The sequence below is a fragment of the Haliotis cracherodii genome, unplaced genomic scaffold (assembly GCF_022045235.1).
Source record: "Haliotis cracherodii isolate W230 unplaced genomic scaffold, xgHalCrac1.p SCAF_10, whole genome shotgun sequence".
NCBI lineage: Eukaryota > Metazoa > Mollusca > Gastropoda > Lepetellida > Haliotidae > Haliotis > Haliotis cracherodii.
Window position 1 is genome coordinate 51,500,192 of NW_027266265.1, and position 14,352 is coordinate 51,514,543.

Sequence of the window (14,352 nt, forward strand, 5' to 3'; positions counted from 1 at the left end):
CCATAATGTTTTCCTAATAGATGTCCGACCCAAATCCAAATTAGCTCCAGCAAAGTGCATGCGTCGTGATCTGACGACAAAGGCAAAGTGATTCACTGCAGAGGACACTTGACTTCAAATACGAGTACATTTACACAGTATATTTACTTATCGTGTTGAAAACTGGACCGGTAAAGGTATTTTAACCGCCATTGCGTGCAGCGTGGACGGGCAAACATCCATACCCTCTCGATGATTACAACCCGATACGTACATGGAAAAGAGCATGATCGAAAATATAAGGACGCATATTTGAACGCGAGCGATTTAAGATGCGACTCGTATTGCAGTTTTCGTGGGATTACGATGCATGTGTACATTATGGTCGGGCTGTTAGTGCGGCATGTAGCGAATCGGGAATATACTAGTATTAGGAAAAGACCAGGGAACAGCCCGTAGCTTTGTGTAGCGACAAGTCATTATCAAAATCGTTTATAGCCAGGAGCACGGAGATACAGTTACTGCAGCTACCTGGTGCTCCTCCCAGTCGAGACCGCCTCCGTGGTCTAGTGGTAGAGCGTCCGCCCGGAGAGCGGAAGGTCCGGGGTTCGATCCCCAGCCGCGTCATACCAAAAGACGTTAATAAATGGTACTTGTTGTTACCCTGTCTGGCGCTCGGCATTAAGGGGCTAAAACAAGGACTGGTCGGCTCGGAGTCAGTATACTGTGTCTGAGTGGGGTATTCATGTTAAACTGCAGCATGGTATCTCAGTGTGCTAGCACAATAAATCGGCATCAGTCCGGACTAGTACAAGCAGCCACACAAACACACACACGTACAAGCACGCCGCTATATAAGTGCAATAATCTTGGACGCGACGTTAAACCCCATTTCATCTCACCTCACCTCCTCCCAGTCGTTTACGGTAAGCGGGGATGGAGACATTCTCTGCCCCTGGATCCTTCTAAGACCCATCTAATAAATACGCTTATGTGTGCAAAAACAGATGTCTTGTCTTGTCCACGCATATTTAAACTTGTCACAAATAATCGATGATCTATTTACCAATAATTTGTCACTAAGTAACAATACATCGTGACCGAGTTCGATTTGTCTGGTTCCGGAACATAGTTTTAGCATAACCATTAACTATATTTGTTTGTTGTTTAACGCCGCACCTCAGCAAAAGTCCAGCTATATGGCGGCGGTCTGTAAATAATCGAATCTGGACCAGACAATCCAGTATTTGACATCACGAGCATCGATCTACGTAATCTATGATTTTTCAAAACGTTTTGAAAACGTAACAAAAACTCCACTCATTTAGTTGTTTTAAAGGTTTTTTGGAACGTTTTTGTAACCATATTCAAAAACATTTTCAAAACTTCTTAAGAATGTTTCTGTTAGCTTGACAGTGATTGGCCTCATGAGCATAGATCTACGCTATTGGGACACGGCGACATGCACCAACCAAGTCAGCGAGCCTGACCACCCGATCCCGTTAGTCGACTCTTATGACAGGCATCGGTTGTCATCGGTTGTCATAACTCCCATATTTTAAAAAAGACTTACAACAGTCTTAGCGCTAAGATCGCTTTGTGCAAGTGGGCCCTGGATGTTCACGGGGATGAATCATTAAATAATCCATACTTCCTGAGTCACCACTCAACAAACTGAAGATGAACAGATTTAAATAAGAAAATGATTTATTTCACCGAATGATACACGATGATCATCATGACATTTCCATATGATACAAGGCAACAAGAAGTGTCGTGTTTCCGGGAACCCATCATTCCACTGTCACCATCAGCAACTTGTGGTTAAAGAACAGCTTTCATAACTTGTTTTTGTTTCTTTGATGATATCTGATCGTGATACACGAAACATGGGAAACACGTTTGGGGTGGGGGCAAAATTACAGATGAACAATCTGAATTATGATCTGAATCTAAAACAAGATGGGGATGTCTACCGTAAAGGCCCATGAACTGTTTAATACATAAATAAAATAACAAGTATAAACAATAATTCAGTGAATCCTTAATGTTGTCCATGTGACAACATTCCTTACTTTCATTAAATCAAATTCATACCCTATATTTTTAATGCAACTATTAATGCAACTATCAGAGTAGTACCGAGACAATGAAAAGTTGCTATTACATCTCAAGGGTAATACAATACAATACAACGCACGACACAGTGTACAAATACCAGTAGAAGAATATCAGAAAACAGTGGTCCTTCCAAGTCATTCAATCATATGTACACATTCAACCAAAACTACACCCTATATTCTTCACAATGGACTCTCCCACCACCATGATCTAGTACTGTGGGAGCTTCCTTGTTCAAGGAATAGGTGTGTCCATCTTATTCTTGCTTCACATCCATTGAATACTTATGATCGTTCTGAACTGCGTGGTTGCTAGCAACGTTGCAGTTCCCTTCGGCAACTGTACCCGCATGGGCTAAGAAAAGATCTTTGAGCACGCTGAGCTCCTTCGTGAGAATCTTGACTTTCTGTTCCAACTGCTCGTTCTCGTTTCTGAGGCGGGATACTTTCTCCATCGTCTCTTTCGCCTTGAACCGGCTCTTGTCACGGCTCTTCCTGACCGCAACGTTGTTGCGGTCACGTCGCTTGCGGTACTCCTCCGGCTTCTTCTCGGACTTCCTAGGGCGCTTGGTCTCATATTCCTCGTCATCTGTGCCCTCCATATCAGACGAGTTGAGCATTGAACGTTTGGGAGCCATTGTTGCCTGTTCTGAGTTCGCTGTTCTACTACTGCAGAGGTGGGGTACTATACTGATTGTAATGGAGGGCACAACCTGCAAATGAAAAAAAATGAAATATATTTAATTACTAAATTACATTCTATTACAATGGAATAATTTGAAAACATATTAATTCGCTGCGTTTGCAGTTGTTAGAATATTACCTTTGTGTATACTGTGTGTACTGTAATTGGTTCGTTATCAGCAGAAAATATACATGGTTGTATCAAAATTTATTGATCAACAGTAAAACACCGCAACAGCCATGGCCACCAGCGTTTTACGGTTGTGATATGTCATGATTACGATGCTAATATATACTTGTTGAATTCCAGTGAAAACATGGAATAGCATTAGATTGTGCCACCTTTTCTGCACCATAAGACCAAATAGCTGAGGAAATCAAGAGTTAGCACAAATTCTTGTATCCTCAGTACAAATATAGGTACCGATAGAACAAAGTCTCATTGTGTCTCGCGTTATCATCCCTTTGTGAATCTTATGTTATAGTTGTGTGTTGGGGTTGGCTATCTCAACATATTTGTATCACGTATCTCACACTTTATGACCAGACTACTTATACACCAAGAAACATTGACATAATGGAATGTGGGTTGAGCTTAAGTTACGATTTTATACCTTAGCCCTTATATTTTTTATTAGTCCTAGTTGGTTTACAAACATCATCATAGATGAAGTACGATTGCGAAAAAGATAACAAAAGATATGTGTTGTTTTGCGTTAGAAAACCTTGATCTAATTATAAAACAGAGTGGCCCACAAAAAACTGTCAAAAGCTACTTCTTTTAAATTTCAGGATTTAGTTGTTGGTCGGTACATTAAAAATATATATAGATCTAAGGTTATATTTTTATATCCTCTATATGCCTATAGCCAAAAGATATGTAGTTATATTCACAACCAGACTGTTATACTGCATTTTAGACCTTACAACGCTGTTATCATTCTGTCTTAGTGTGCGAATAAACTGCACAATCAAATGAAAAAAATAAAATAAGATATGATAGTTCGGTGAGCGTTAACAAATATTGGGTTCGCGGACCGAGAGCAGTCTGCGAAAAGTAGGCCAAGGGAGGCCTCTGAATGGAGTTATTTCCCTTGGACTATAATACTATCGATCGAGGTTAACCACACAGCGAGCAATCGACATCTCTGCTCTATGCTTCGTGACCTGCCAATTTGATACATAGCCTAGATTACACTGTAACATAACTGTTCTGATGTTCAAATCCATTATTTTGGGTTATACTCAACCCCACCCACATTCACGATATGAATTCTGATCATAGTTCTTTCCTGTTCTAAAAAATATGTGGATAAAGTCCGGAGGACAGTTATTAATATGATCACATATAATATAAAATAAGTAATTCTGTACTCATTATTTCGCGATTTGTGCTTTTTTGTTGATAATTGTGTCTTAATTTATAAATATTATGAAATTTTATTTGTGGATTGTTTTCCTTGTCACTTACATCACGTGAATTGGTAATAAATAACAAAGAAAAATATCATTTTATATAATCATGGATCCTTTGAAGAAAATTGATATTTACATTTTTGTGCATAGCAACGGATTCCTAAGTCTTATATATAGTAGGTCATCCCTTTTCATATATATATATATATATATATATATATATATATGAAAAGGGAGAGAGAGAGAGAGAGAGAGAGAGAGAGAGAGAGAGAGAGAGAGAGAGAGAGAGAGAGAACATTAATATATTAAAATTGTATCTAAATGCTATTGTTCAAAAATACATAAAGGCAATATAATAATCAATGTTCATCACCCTGTCCATTGAGAAAAATGTTAAAGGTTAAACATAAAATATGTCACTGTTCCTAACGAATTAATATTTACAATTAACCACAATAACATACTCCATAATACCTCTTATTATAGTCTTAACATCTATCATTGTTTTAAACATGATCAAACTTACACTGACAATCTTAATAAACATGAACAACGAAAACATCAAAATATGAATGATTATATATCATGAGAGGTGACTTATGGCATTAGATGGTCAGGCTCGCTGACTTGGTAAAGTGGTTGATGCATGTCATCATCCCCCATTTGTATAGATCTATGCTCATCATGTCAATCACAGGATTATCTGGTCCTGACATTAATGATAATAATCATCATTACAATTACAGCTACTTATTTTATGAAATTACCACGAAAACAAAACGATGGCAATAATGAAAACAAAATACTTCATAATACTATATTCATGTACGATACCTTCATTGTTTACCATTTGAAATAAGAGTTACTCATGTTTATGTTTTTTTTACGATAATGATTTGGAAATTACTCTTACATGTATGTTGATAATAAGCAATTCATGTTAACATATGAAGCAATGAAGTCGGTCAGTGAAATTGCTGGCAATAAATGACACCGGCCGGTTTCCTTCCTTATCAGCTGGTGAATACACTCCAATATATCACGGTCAACGGACATGGCAAAATGACCTGCATTCATAACACATCACACACATCGCTACAAGCAACACAATTTTGTCCCCGATCCCACGAAACGTGTTACAAAACCTACAGCATCACAGCTGACGACGTCGCAAGCTATATTCGTAGCATAGCGTAGTCTATACTGACGTGATCAATGCTTGACACAAACTCTGACATTTCGACAATGATGTGTGAGCAAGGGAGGAACGCTACGGGCTAGATAATGAACATTACAACATTAAAAACGATAAAATTGCTAGAATTCACACCTGTGCTAAACAAGCACTGCTTGAAAACGTCTGACCTACGGTAGATTGTCTAATTACTCCATTTCTTCGTCTTCTTCAACACAAACTGGTAAAATGTCGGAGGAGCTATCTAAATTTAGAAACCTGATGCAATCGTTTAGCTGGCCAATCAGATTCGAGAACCGCCTTTCTCCCGGTGTAGCTATGGGAATTGTCCACCGTTCAATGGTTTCACTGGTAAAAAATTCAATCGAAAACAACTGTTTAAAAAATACATGTTTCAATCAGATTATCTACAAATAAAATATGCAGTGCAAATCAAGTATGGTTTAATTTAATAAACACCTGTAGAATTAAATTGCCACCCTATTGCGCAAGACTGAGGCGAGGGTTCCCTATGCACGTCACTGCTTGCTGCGAGCTCGCGTCATTTCTATTTTTAGGCTCACTGGGTAAAATTGGAAATTGACGTAAAGGGCTAAACTTAGCAAAACGCGCACGGCTGGGGAATACTGTAACCTAGCGCGCAAAATATAGTTCGAAAGCCGGTAAGGGTAATTAATAAAATTTCAACCATGAAGTATACAAATAAGCGATCGTGTTATACTAATTAGATGTTTTTACTCATGCGTGTTGGTATACAACGAACTGTCAACAGCGTGAAATGTTTATGTGTTTTAACGGCGTATGGATTTGCATTCTTGGTGAAGTGGCTGCCGCTGTGTATAAAAGGCCCGTCAGGCAAACGTCACATCATTCAACGAATCTTACTCGCAGAGCAAATCTGACATCAAGGCTTAAGCTGATACTAAGAAGCTATAGTTGACCACACGTGTTGTGTTGTCATTAACCGCCAAGATAGATTCCTTACACTCTGCCTTCCCGATTCCGTCTTTTACAGACGCATTCCCTGGATCACCATGTCCGAGCGTAGGAGAAATTATGGATACCCTCCAGATGTACGACACGCCTCTTATCGAAGCCAGTAAAGGTGAGGTTTCGAAAAACTGTGCAAGTGGTTTGACATTTGACGAAAAACTGTTGTTTGAGCTAGATCCAGCTCACGAACTATCTTTCGATATCTCAGCGTATCTGAATAATTCAACTGCAAATATTAACGTACTATCCTCAGATTCCGCCCTGGCTTCACAGCAACACGCCCAGGTCGTGAAAACAGAACTGACAAGTCCGGTACAAACGGACTTCGTGGCACTTGGACCAGCGTCTTCTACCGCATATCCAACAACTGTCTGTATGCCTGAGTTCGAGCAGCTAGCATCCGGATCGGAGGATTCCCAGAGCGTATGGGACCAGGCAATCAAGGGCGAGGACTCGGCATACAGTGCCTGCAGTGAGGCAACCACGTTCACATCCCTCACTAACTTGGCCTCACCAACTGTGTCATCCTCCAGTCAGATCGGAAGCCCCGGTCCGGTTCGATCCCCAAGTGGGAAAGGGAACTCCAGGAAACGTCAGTTACCTAAAGGCACTGAAGAGTATATAGAGAAGCGAGCAAGGAACAATATTGCTGTGAGGAAGTCCCGTGCTAAGGCGAAGGAGAAGCAGAAGCAGACAGAAGGCCGGGTAAGCAACCTTGTTGGAGAGAACGAGAGACTGCAGAAGAAAGTTGATCTTTTGACCAAAGAACTGAACGTTTTGAAAGGCTTATTTATTAATGTTGGAGCTGCACTACCATCTAGCTTCGCCAAGCTTTTGGAGTCGTGACCCGAACCCCCGACATAGTGTTCTCGAACAAGGACTTGAGTATCGTTTCTGTGAATGTGACATTGCCGACTCCAAATCATCCTGTTGTGATCTAGGAACCCTTGTCTGTACTCCTGTGTGCTCATCTTGGCAACTTGACAACTTTGACAATGACATTTTTAGTTTCAAGTGTTCATTTCATTTTAGTGGATGTCGGATCTGTCCACATGACAAACCCATCGCCTGGATTTCTCATTTCATAGTGTATATTGTGCATTCTGAATTCATATATCATGTTGTCATTTTTACAATGTTATCACTATTAAATGTCAAATATTTAACAATCTCAAAATTTTGTCTGTTTTCAGTATTTGCTTGTTTGTGTATATTGGTACAATGTATTGCAGTATTTGGTCTGAAGAGTTTCAATGGGAAATATCTATGCGTACACAACGAAAAATATATGAGTTTTCATATATTATCCGAATCTGCATTATGGCGATTTATTTTCTGTCCTATCTATCTTAATGTTAGCTTCAAGGCAGTACAATAATGGGGACCGAGGCTCACACGCCCCTCATGAGAGGTATTCTGTATATCCAGGTATATCAGATATCACTTACCTGCGACCACTGCACGGAGAATTCGCGGTATTTACACAGCCTTCTCTCAAGATACCTGGGTCTCTCGATCGCCATGACACCCGCCACCTGCGTTAGTTTCAGTGTTTGATTTGCTATCCGTGTTTTGGAACGAATGATTGGTGGGAAAAGATGCACACAACCTAGCAACACGTAAACTGTATCTAGTTAGATGACCTGACGTCCCCCTTCCAGCAAATATCCCCCTTGGTAACATACAAGACCGGAACATGCACATATATTCGATCGACACTTGCACGACCACAGCTTTTATCCCAGAAATCTATTCGACAAGGCCACCATAGTGCTCCCAGAACGAGTACTGTGTCGCTATCGCTAATACAGCACTCGAGAGCGATATATGGTTTAGAAACATCAACACATACAATATGGCTAACATAGTGAGTACATGGTTAACGAGGATGCGAAAAAGAGAGGAAATTGATGTGACATGGACTGCTGCACACCGAACATCCTCTCACACCACCCCACCCTTCCTAACCCACCCCCAAAACCCCCCCAGCCCATCCTACCAACATGCTTCAACTAAGAACTCTGCAATACGTATAGAGAATCTGTTCGGACGTTTATACAACGATAATTCAATAACCACTGCATCACAATCAATAAGGAGACTGATCAGTACGGAATTCTTGCCATTTGAGCAGCAATGAATTCCATTTGATCGTCCATTTGTATGCGAATCCTTTCCTGCTGCAATTTGAGCGAATGTAGCTGTGAATTAAACATGTATGTGTACATTCCAACAACTAGATTTAAACAGAATAGACTGGGATATACTTGTTAAAGCATCGTGTGTACATATATATATAATATATAGATGAATATAGTATAATACATTATGTGTACACTATGGGAAAATGTACTTCTGTCACTCGAGCAATTAAACTAAGTGACTTGTTTTAAATATGTCATTCATAATATACAGTTTTAGAACACGTCTCTATAAAAAAAGATACTCCTGAAATATTCCACTAGAATTCCACTCCAGTAAAGAACACTGCCGATCAATACACAATGCTGCTTAAAAAAATATTCATTAATATAAACAATATGAAACAGAACCCAAACCACGTGACGTGCCCCTTGGATCATTGTTGATGGGACAGGCCATAGTAACGGCATATACACCACTCTTTATAAACGAGCTTAGGAAATTTCCTAAAGCTAGTATTGCTTCATCGTGAAGTTCGACTTTGGGAGGTTGAATTGAGTAAAAGAATGAATCACCTCTTTCACAACCCTTTACACCGCCTCCTACACCATTGAGGAAATTTCTACCACCATCATCAGAATATGCGCGTTCCGTTTCCAAGGGAACGCAATTGTCACCATAATACACATCTTATTTTAAAATAATATTTATTTTATTCTACGGAAACTAAAACGACGAAAATAAACTACATTAATAAATAAACAGTGTCTGCTGTACATGTCTACATTAAAATCATTTGATCACCATTGAAGATAATTTTATCTGTATACACATGGTAAATATATTTGTACTTTTTATTTTGATAACCCTTATCTTTAAATATATCCAAATGCTTCTTTTTTATCACATAAGTGGGTTGAAATAATAATTATTATAAAATAGCAATGAAATATATTTTTGAGAACCTGACAAAATATCAACAGATATTATAGTGGATGTTTTCTTACCACAGATAGGGATTGAAGCAAATTTAGGGTTTAATACAGAATACATCAATTATTTTAAAAAGATATACACAAACGTTGAATATCTTTTACACAGTAGGATTAACGGTATACTGGTGCTGGTTTGAAAAGAATAATAGTATTAAAATTTAATATCAAATAAGAAAGTAAACTACAAAAACAAAAACGAATGAAAAACATTTAGAATATTTAACATTGTAACCCCACCCCCACCCCAACATAAAATAAAAAAATACGAGTAAAGTTCGACATAATATAAGGTGACATTTAATTTTGAAATTGTAAGAAGATGCTAACAGAGTTAAATTTTATAACATTTAAAATTAAAAAATGGGAATTTTAGATTTTGAGTGGAAACAGTTCGACCTTGACCCCCTTTAAAGAATGTCCACACCCAGACCCTACCCCGTGCACCCTTCCCTTGTTTCGCAATAGTGTTTTAAAGTCCCTATCGTCTTCAGTTCTGGTATGTACTTTCCCACAGTGATTCATTATCATGCTGCATCCCTCATTGAGATTTGCTAATATTTCGTAATAAAGATATTGTGAAACTGAATGAAAATTCGAAAGATATCCTACGTCGGAAAATAACTCACTACTGCTCGCACCCCGAGAGGGACACACGTGAGTTAATAGTTATGATATTGTTGGACCAGTAATTGGATTATATACCTGTAAGGTAAGGCAAACTAAGCATACTTTCAATACACAATGACGTCATTGTCCTAACGGGATCCTATTTCATGGGCATCCTTATACAGTGAAACCTCGTTATTCCGGACCCCCCTCTTTCCGGTCGATGTTTTGGAGAACACAATATTTGGTTACAAGGGACATTTATCCACACCATGATTCGTTAATTCCGATTGTTTACAGTACAATATTTCTGGAAACGGCTCTGTTCGTATTAACGGGATTCACTGAATACAAAAACCTTGGTAAACAAACATCTGAATTTCTAAATATGAATTTCTAAAAACTGGTATGACGATAATACAACCTTCAAGTTTCAATCACAAGTTTCATTTTGAAATGTACAGTACTTTTATGACATTTAAAACGTTTTACCGGATTGGAATGTTAAAGCATGTCAAGTGTGTTTGAAATTTTGTTAATCAATTTGTTCAGTACAAGAGGAATGCACTCAGTTCTTATGTTAACGTATACGTTTGCGTATGTATGTTAGTTAAAGCATATATCAGTTATGATTATTCTTCTGCATGTACTTGTGGTTTAGTAGGTTTATCAAAACATTATTAATTTATATCTAAAATGTCAACATTTGTTTAAGATGTTCAAAATGTTAAACCTAACGATCTCGGCAAAGTAAATATATGAGAAGGGACCCTTTTAGTCTACTAGAACTAGTAAACTACTAATATGATGAACACTTTTAAGTTTTAATCTGAGAAGTATTTAAAGAATTCATAATAGTGCCAAATATGACCTTTCCTTTCTTGAACTTTCATATTTTAGATAGAGGCACCGAGTCAAGAGGTGCACAGAAAATGTGTGAAGAGAGACGGTTTAGAGATTTTCAATGTGCACTAGTTTAATTTTGGTAACATGAACAAATCCAGAGTTCATTTTACTGGGATATTTTCAAGTTTATACTCATGGTTGTCAGACATTTGAACAGTTCAAAGTCATTAAATTTTTTTTCTTTCTTTCCCCAACTTTAAAATGTATTAATATGAGTTGGCCAAAAGTCACACGACTGCATGATGTGTATGTTGTCAAAGACACTAATATTAAAGCAAACCTTTATCAGTAAGAACAACGCTGTCGGAGGTCTGGGTTACAATTAATGTATGCAATCACTGGTTTGTCTGGTCCAGACTCAACTATCTACAGTCCACCACCCACGCAGTTGGAATATTGCTGAATGCGGCATTAAAACAACACACACACAAAAACAGCAAGAACAATTTATTTGTTACTGAACACCCAGTGCGCCGCCATATTGAAACCCGAGGTGACAAATTTCAACGCGCGGCCGAACAATGTATACCGATAGTTTCACCATCCGCTACGCCCTCCCACACCAACTGTAACGTTGCCTACTCCATGGAATCAATCCTGTCTGTGGAATACCATGTACACAGATAGAGAAAAGGTCAAGTGCAGAATTACTACATTTCTCGCCTAATACACCTTCATTGAAACACGCTTGGATCTGTGGCCGATGTAAAGGTCACGCAATGGAATCTTCACCAATTCACAATGTCACACTATGTTACACTATGTCACAACAGTCGTAGTCTCACATATGTGTAGCATGTATATGTTCGAAAAACAAACATAAGCTAACTATATATATTAGATATTCTTCCACATTACCCGAAACATTGAATTATAACCGTATTTTTATGTACATGTAGTGGAATTCTCATAATACAGGTTTTAGTTTTCTAAGTTTAGCATAAGATTAGTGATTCCAAGTTGGAACACGTACATCAGTTGAAGCTTAAACATAAACGTTAACTATATTCCATAACAGAATGTAAATGAGACACCTGCTTCAGTGTATATTTGTAAGCTACCCTGATCTATACTCAAGAAGTATCCGGGTGGGCACACCCTGATTGAGCTTCACAGTCTGGAAAATCGAACTCGGAACTCTGGCGATAATGAGTGAGTGAGTGTGGTTTTACGTTTTAGCAATATTCCAGCAATATCACGGAAATGGGCTTCACACATTGTACCCATGCCTGGAACACGGGTCTTCGGCGTGACGAGCGAACGCTTTAACTACTTGGCTACCAGACCGCCCCGGCGATAATGATGATGATGATGATGATGATGATGATGATGATGTTAATGTCGCACCCGCTGGGATATGGCTGGGATATTAATGAAAGCAGGCGCAAAACCTCACTCACTCACTCACTGTGGACTTCGACATCCCTATCTCCGCTTACTCGACATCGACAAGTAAGACAGTTCAACCACTGACAGTTCAACCACCATCAAGTGAATTTGGACCAGACAAACCAATCATTGCTATTACCAAAAAAATTGAGACGCCGCAGGAGTATGATGACTGTGAATAAACTAAACAGCTGCCCAAAAGAAAGTATACACTTGAAAATTAATTATTAAATAATTACAAGCATTAACAAAACATCACCAGGCTGAAAACAGTCGCCGACACACTACCAACATAAGGCACAAGAAACTATAATACCCGAATCAAACACATCATCATCAAATAACCATTTCTTATTTGTTTCATTAGTAGCTACCATCAAGTATGGGCGTGTACTTTCTTTTACCCGATAGTTTACATGTATGTCGGGGTGGTCGGGTAGCCTAGTGGTTAAAGCGTTCGCTCGTCACGCCGAAGACCCGGGTTCGATTCCCGACATGGGTACAATGAGTGAAGCCCATTTCTGGTGTCCCCCGCCGTGATATTGCTGGAATATTGCTAAAAGCGGCGTAAAACCATACTCACTCACTCACTCACATGTATGTCACCAAGACTTACCCGCTGAGATATTTATAAATGGAAGAATTAGTATAATGATAGGGAGCCAAAAAAATTCTCTACTCGATTGAAAATAAGGACATTCCAAGAAAAAAATGAAACTCATCATCAGTAGAACGTGTATTACAGTTTGGACACATCATCATCATGTTAAATTGCCTTTCATAACTCGCTGACTTATAGTTGATGCACATCACCGTGTCCAAATAGCTAAGACCGTGACGCATGATGTCAATCACTGGATTGTCTGGTCCTGACTCGATTATTTACAGACAGCAGTCAGGGTGCTGGAATACTGCTGAGTGCAGCGTTAAAAAACAAACAAACTACAATTACGACGGTACCATCAAGGTTAACATAATAATGAACATATTCAAGCTTTTTTCCCCCTTGAAATCTTATTATCAACACATTTGGTCACATAGCACGCCAAACACATAACATGTTCAAACATGCAATTTCATGCCATGTCATAATCTTGATGGGATAGTCTTATCTGCATGGTAATTTACAAAGTTACGACAACATAACATTTATTCCTTACACATAATCAATACATTTATAGCAGACTAGGGAACAAACCACATGTATATTACATTGAATATTTGTTAGTAGTCGACGTATTACGCCCCCATGCGCCAATAAGAGCTTCACATCGTTTGAAAAACAAAATTAATTTATAGTAATAATTATGAAACGTCAACGCCAGAAAATAAACAGTCTCAAACACGAATTAGTTTTTATTATATTGATATTTATCCTATGTGTATCATATTCGGAAGCTTAACCTCGTTCAAACGAAGTGGAATTATAGCCCAGTCGTTGAAAGTCTTAATGCGTCGATATTAACTCCATGGATAATGTGTAAAAACCATTTTCTCCAACCAAGATATTGCCAAATTATTGTTAAAACACAACTCTCTCACCATTACCTTGACCATTATTTTAAATAACAATCATTTATTTAAAAGAAATAACATTCCTTAATATGTTTAACGCGCAATGACATTAAATCGACTGTTCATTTCTTAACATTTCTAAGGCTCCTATGACATCAGCGTTAACGTCAGTATGTCAGTGCAGAAAATTCATGCGTTTTTCACGACTTCAATTTCCTCCAGAACAAATGTCACAATAGGATATATTTTATCTGCCGCATCATTTCATTGTATACAGATAAAATACGAGAGCAGGATAAAAACACGTTTCATTAGCGACGACGACATGTAGATGCTTGTGGAATGGATGCAAAACACATCGCATAGCAAAAATACATTATATAGTCTTATGCTGGCCCTGACCCAATATAAC

The 14,352-nt window shown here is 38.4% G+C and overlaps 2 protein-coding genes across 3 annotated transcripts; one reads left to right on the forward strand and one right to left on the reverse strand.

Moving 5' to 3' along the window:
- Window positions 1-2,102: 2,102 nt before the first annotated feature.
- Window positions 2,103-5,664, reverse strand: LOC139454508 (CCAAT/enhancer-binding protein gamma-like). Of its 2 annotated transcripts, none has more exons than XM_071236261.1 (2): window positions 5,569-5,664; window positions 2,103-2,812 (listed from the first exon to the last, which is right to left on the reverse strand). In XM_071236261.1, the coding sequence occupies exon 2, from the start codon at window positions 2,735-2,737 to the stop codon at window positions 2,357-2,359; it is 381 nt and encodes a 126-aa protein (XP_071092362.1). In that variant the 5' UTR covers window positions 2,738-2,812; window positions 5,569-5,664; the 3' UTR covers window positions 2,103-2,356. The 2 variants fall into 2 exon arrangements, with proteins under 2 accessions (XP_071092362.1, XP_071092361.1); XM_071236260.1 differs by having other exon boundaries at window positions 5,530-5,662.
- A 594-nt stretch (window positions 5,665-6,258) lies between these two features.
- On the forward strand, window positions 6,259-7,564 carry LOC139454510 (CCAAT/enhancer-binding protein beta-like). Its single transcript, XM_071236262.1, has 2 exons — window positions 6,259-6,499; window positions 6,641-7,564. The coding sequence occupies exons 1-2, from the start codon at window positions 6,451-6,453 to the stop codon at window positions 7,231-7,233; spliced, it is 642 nt and encodes a 213-aa protein (XP_071092363.1). The 5' UTR covers window positions 6,259-6,450; the 3' UTR covers window positions 7,234-7,564.
- The last annotated feature ends 6,788 nt before the right edge of the window (window positions 7,565-14,352 follow it).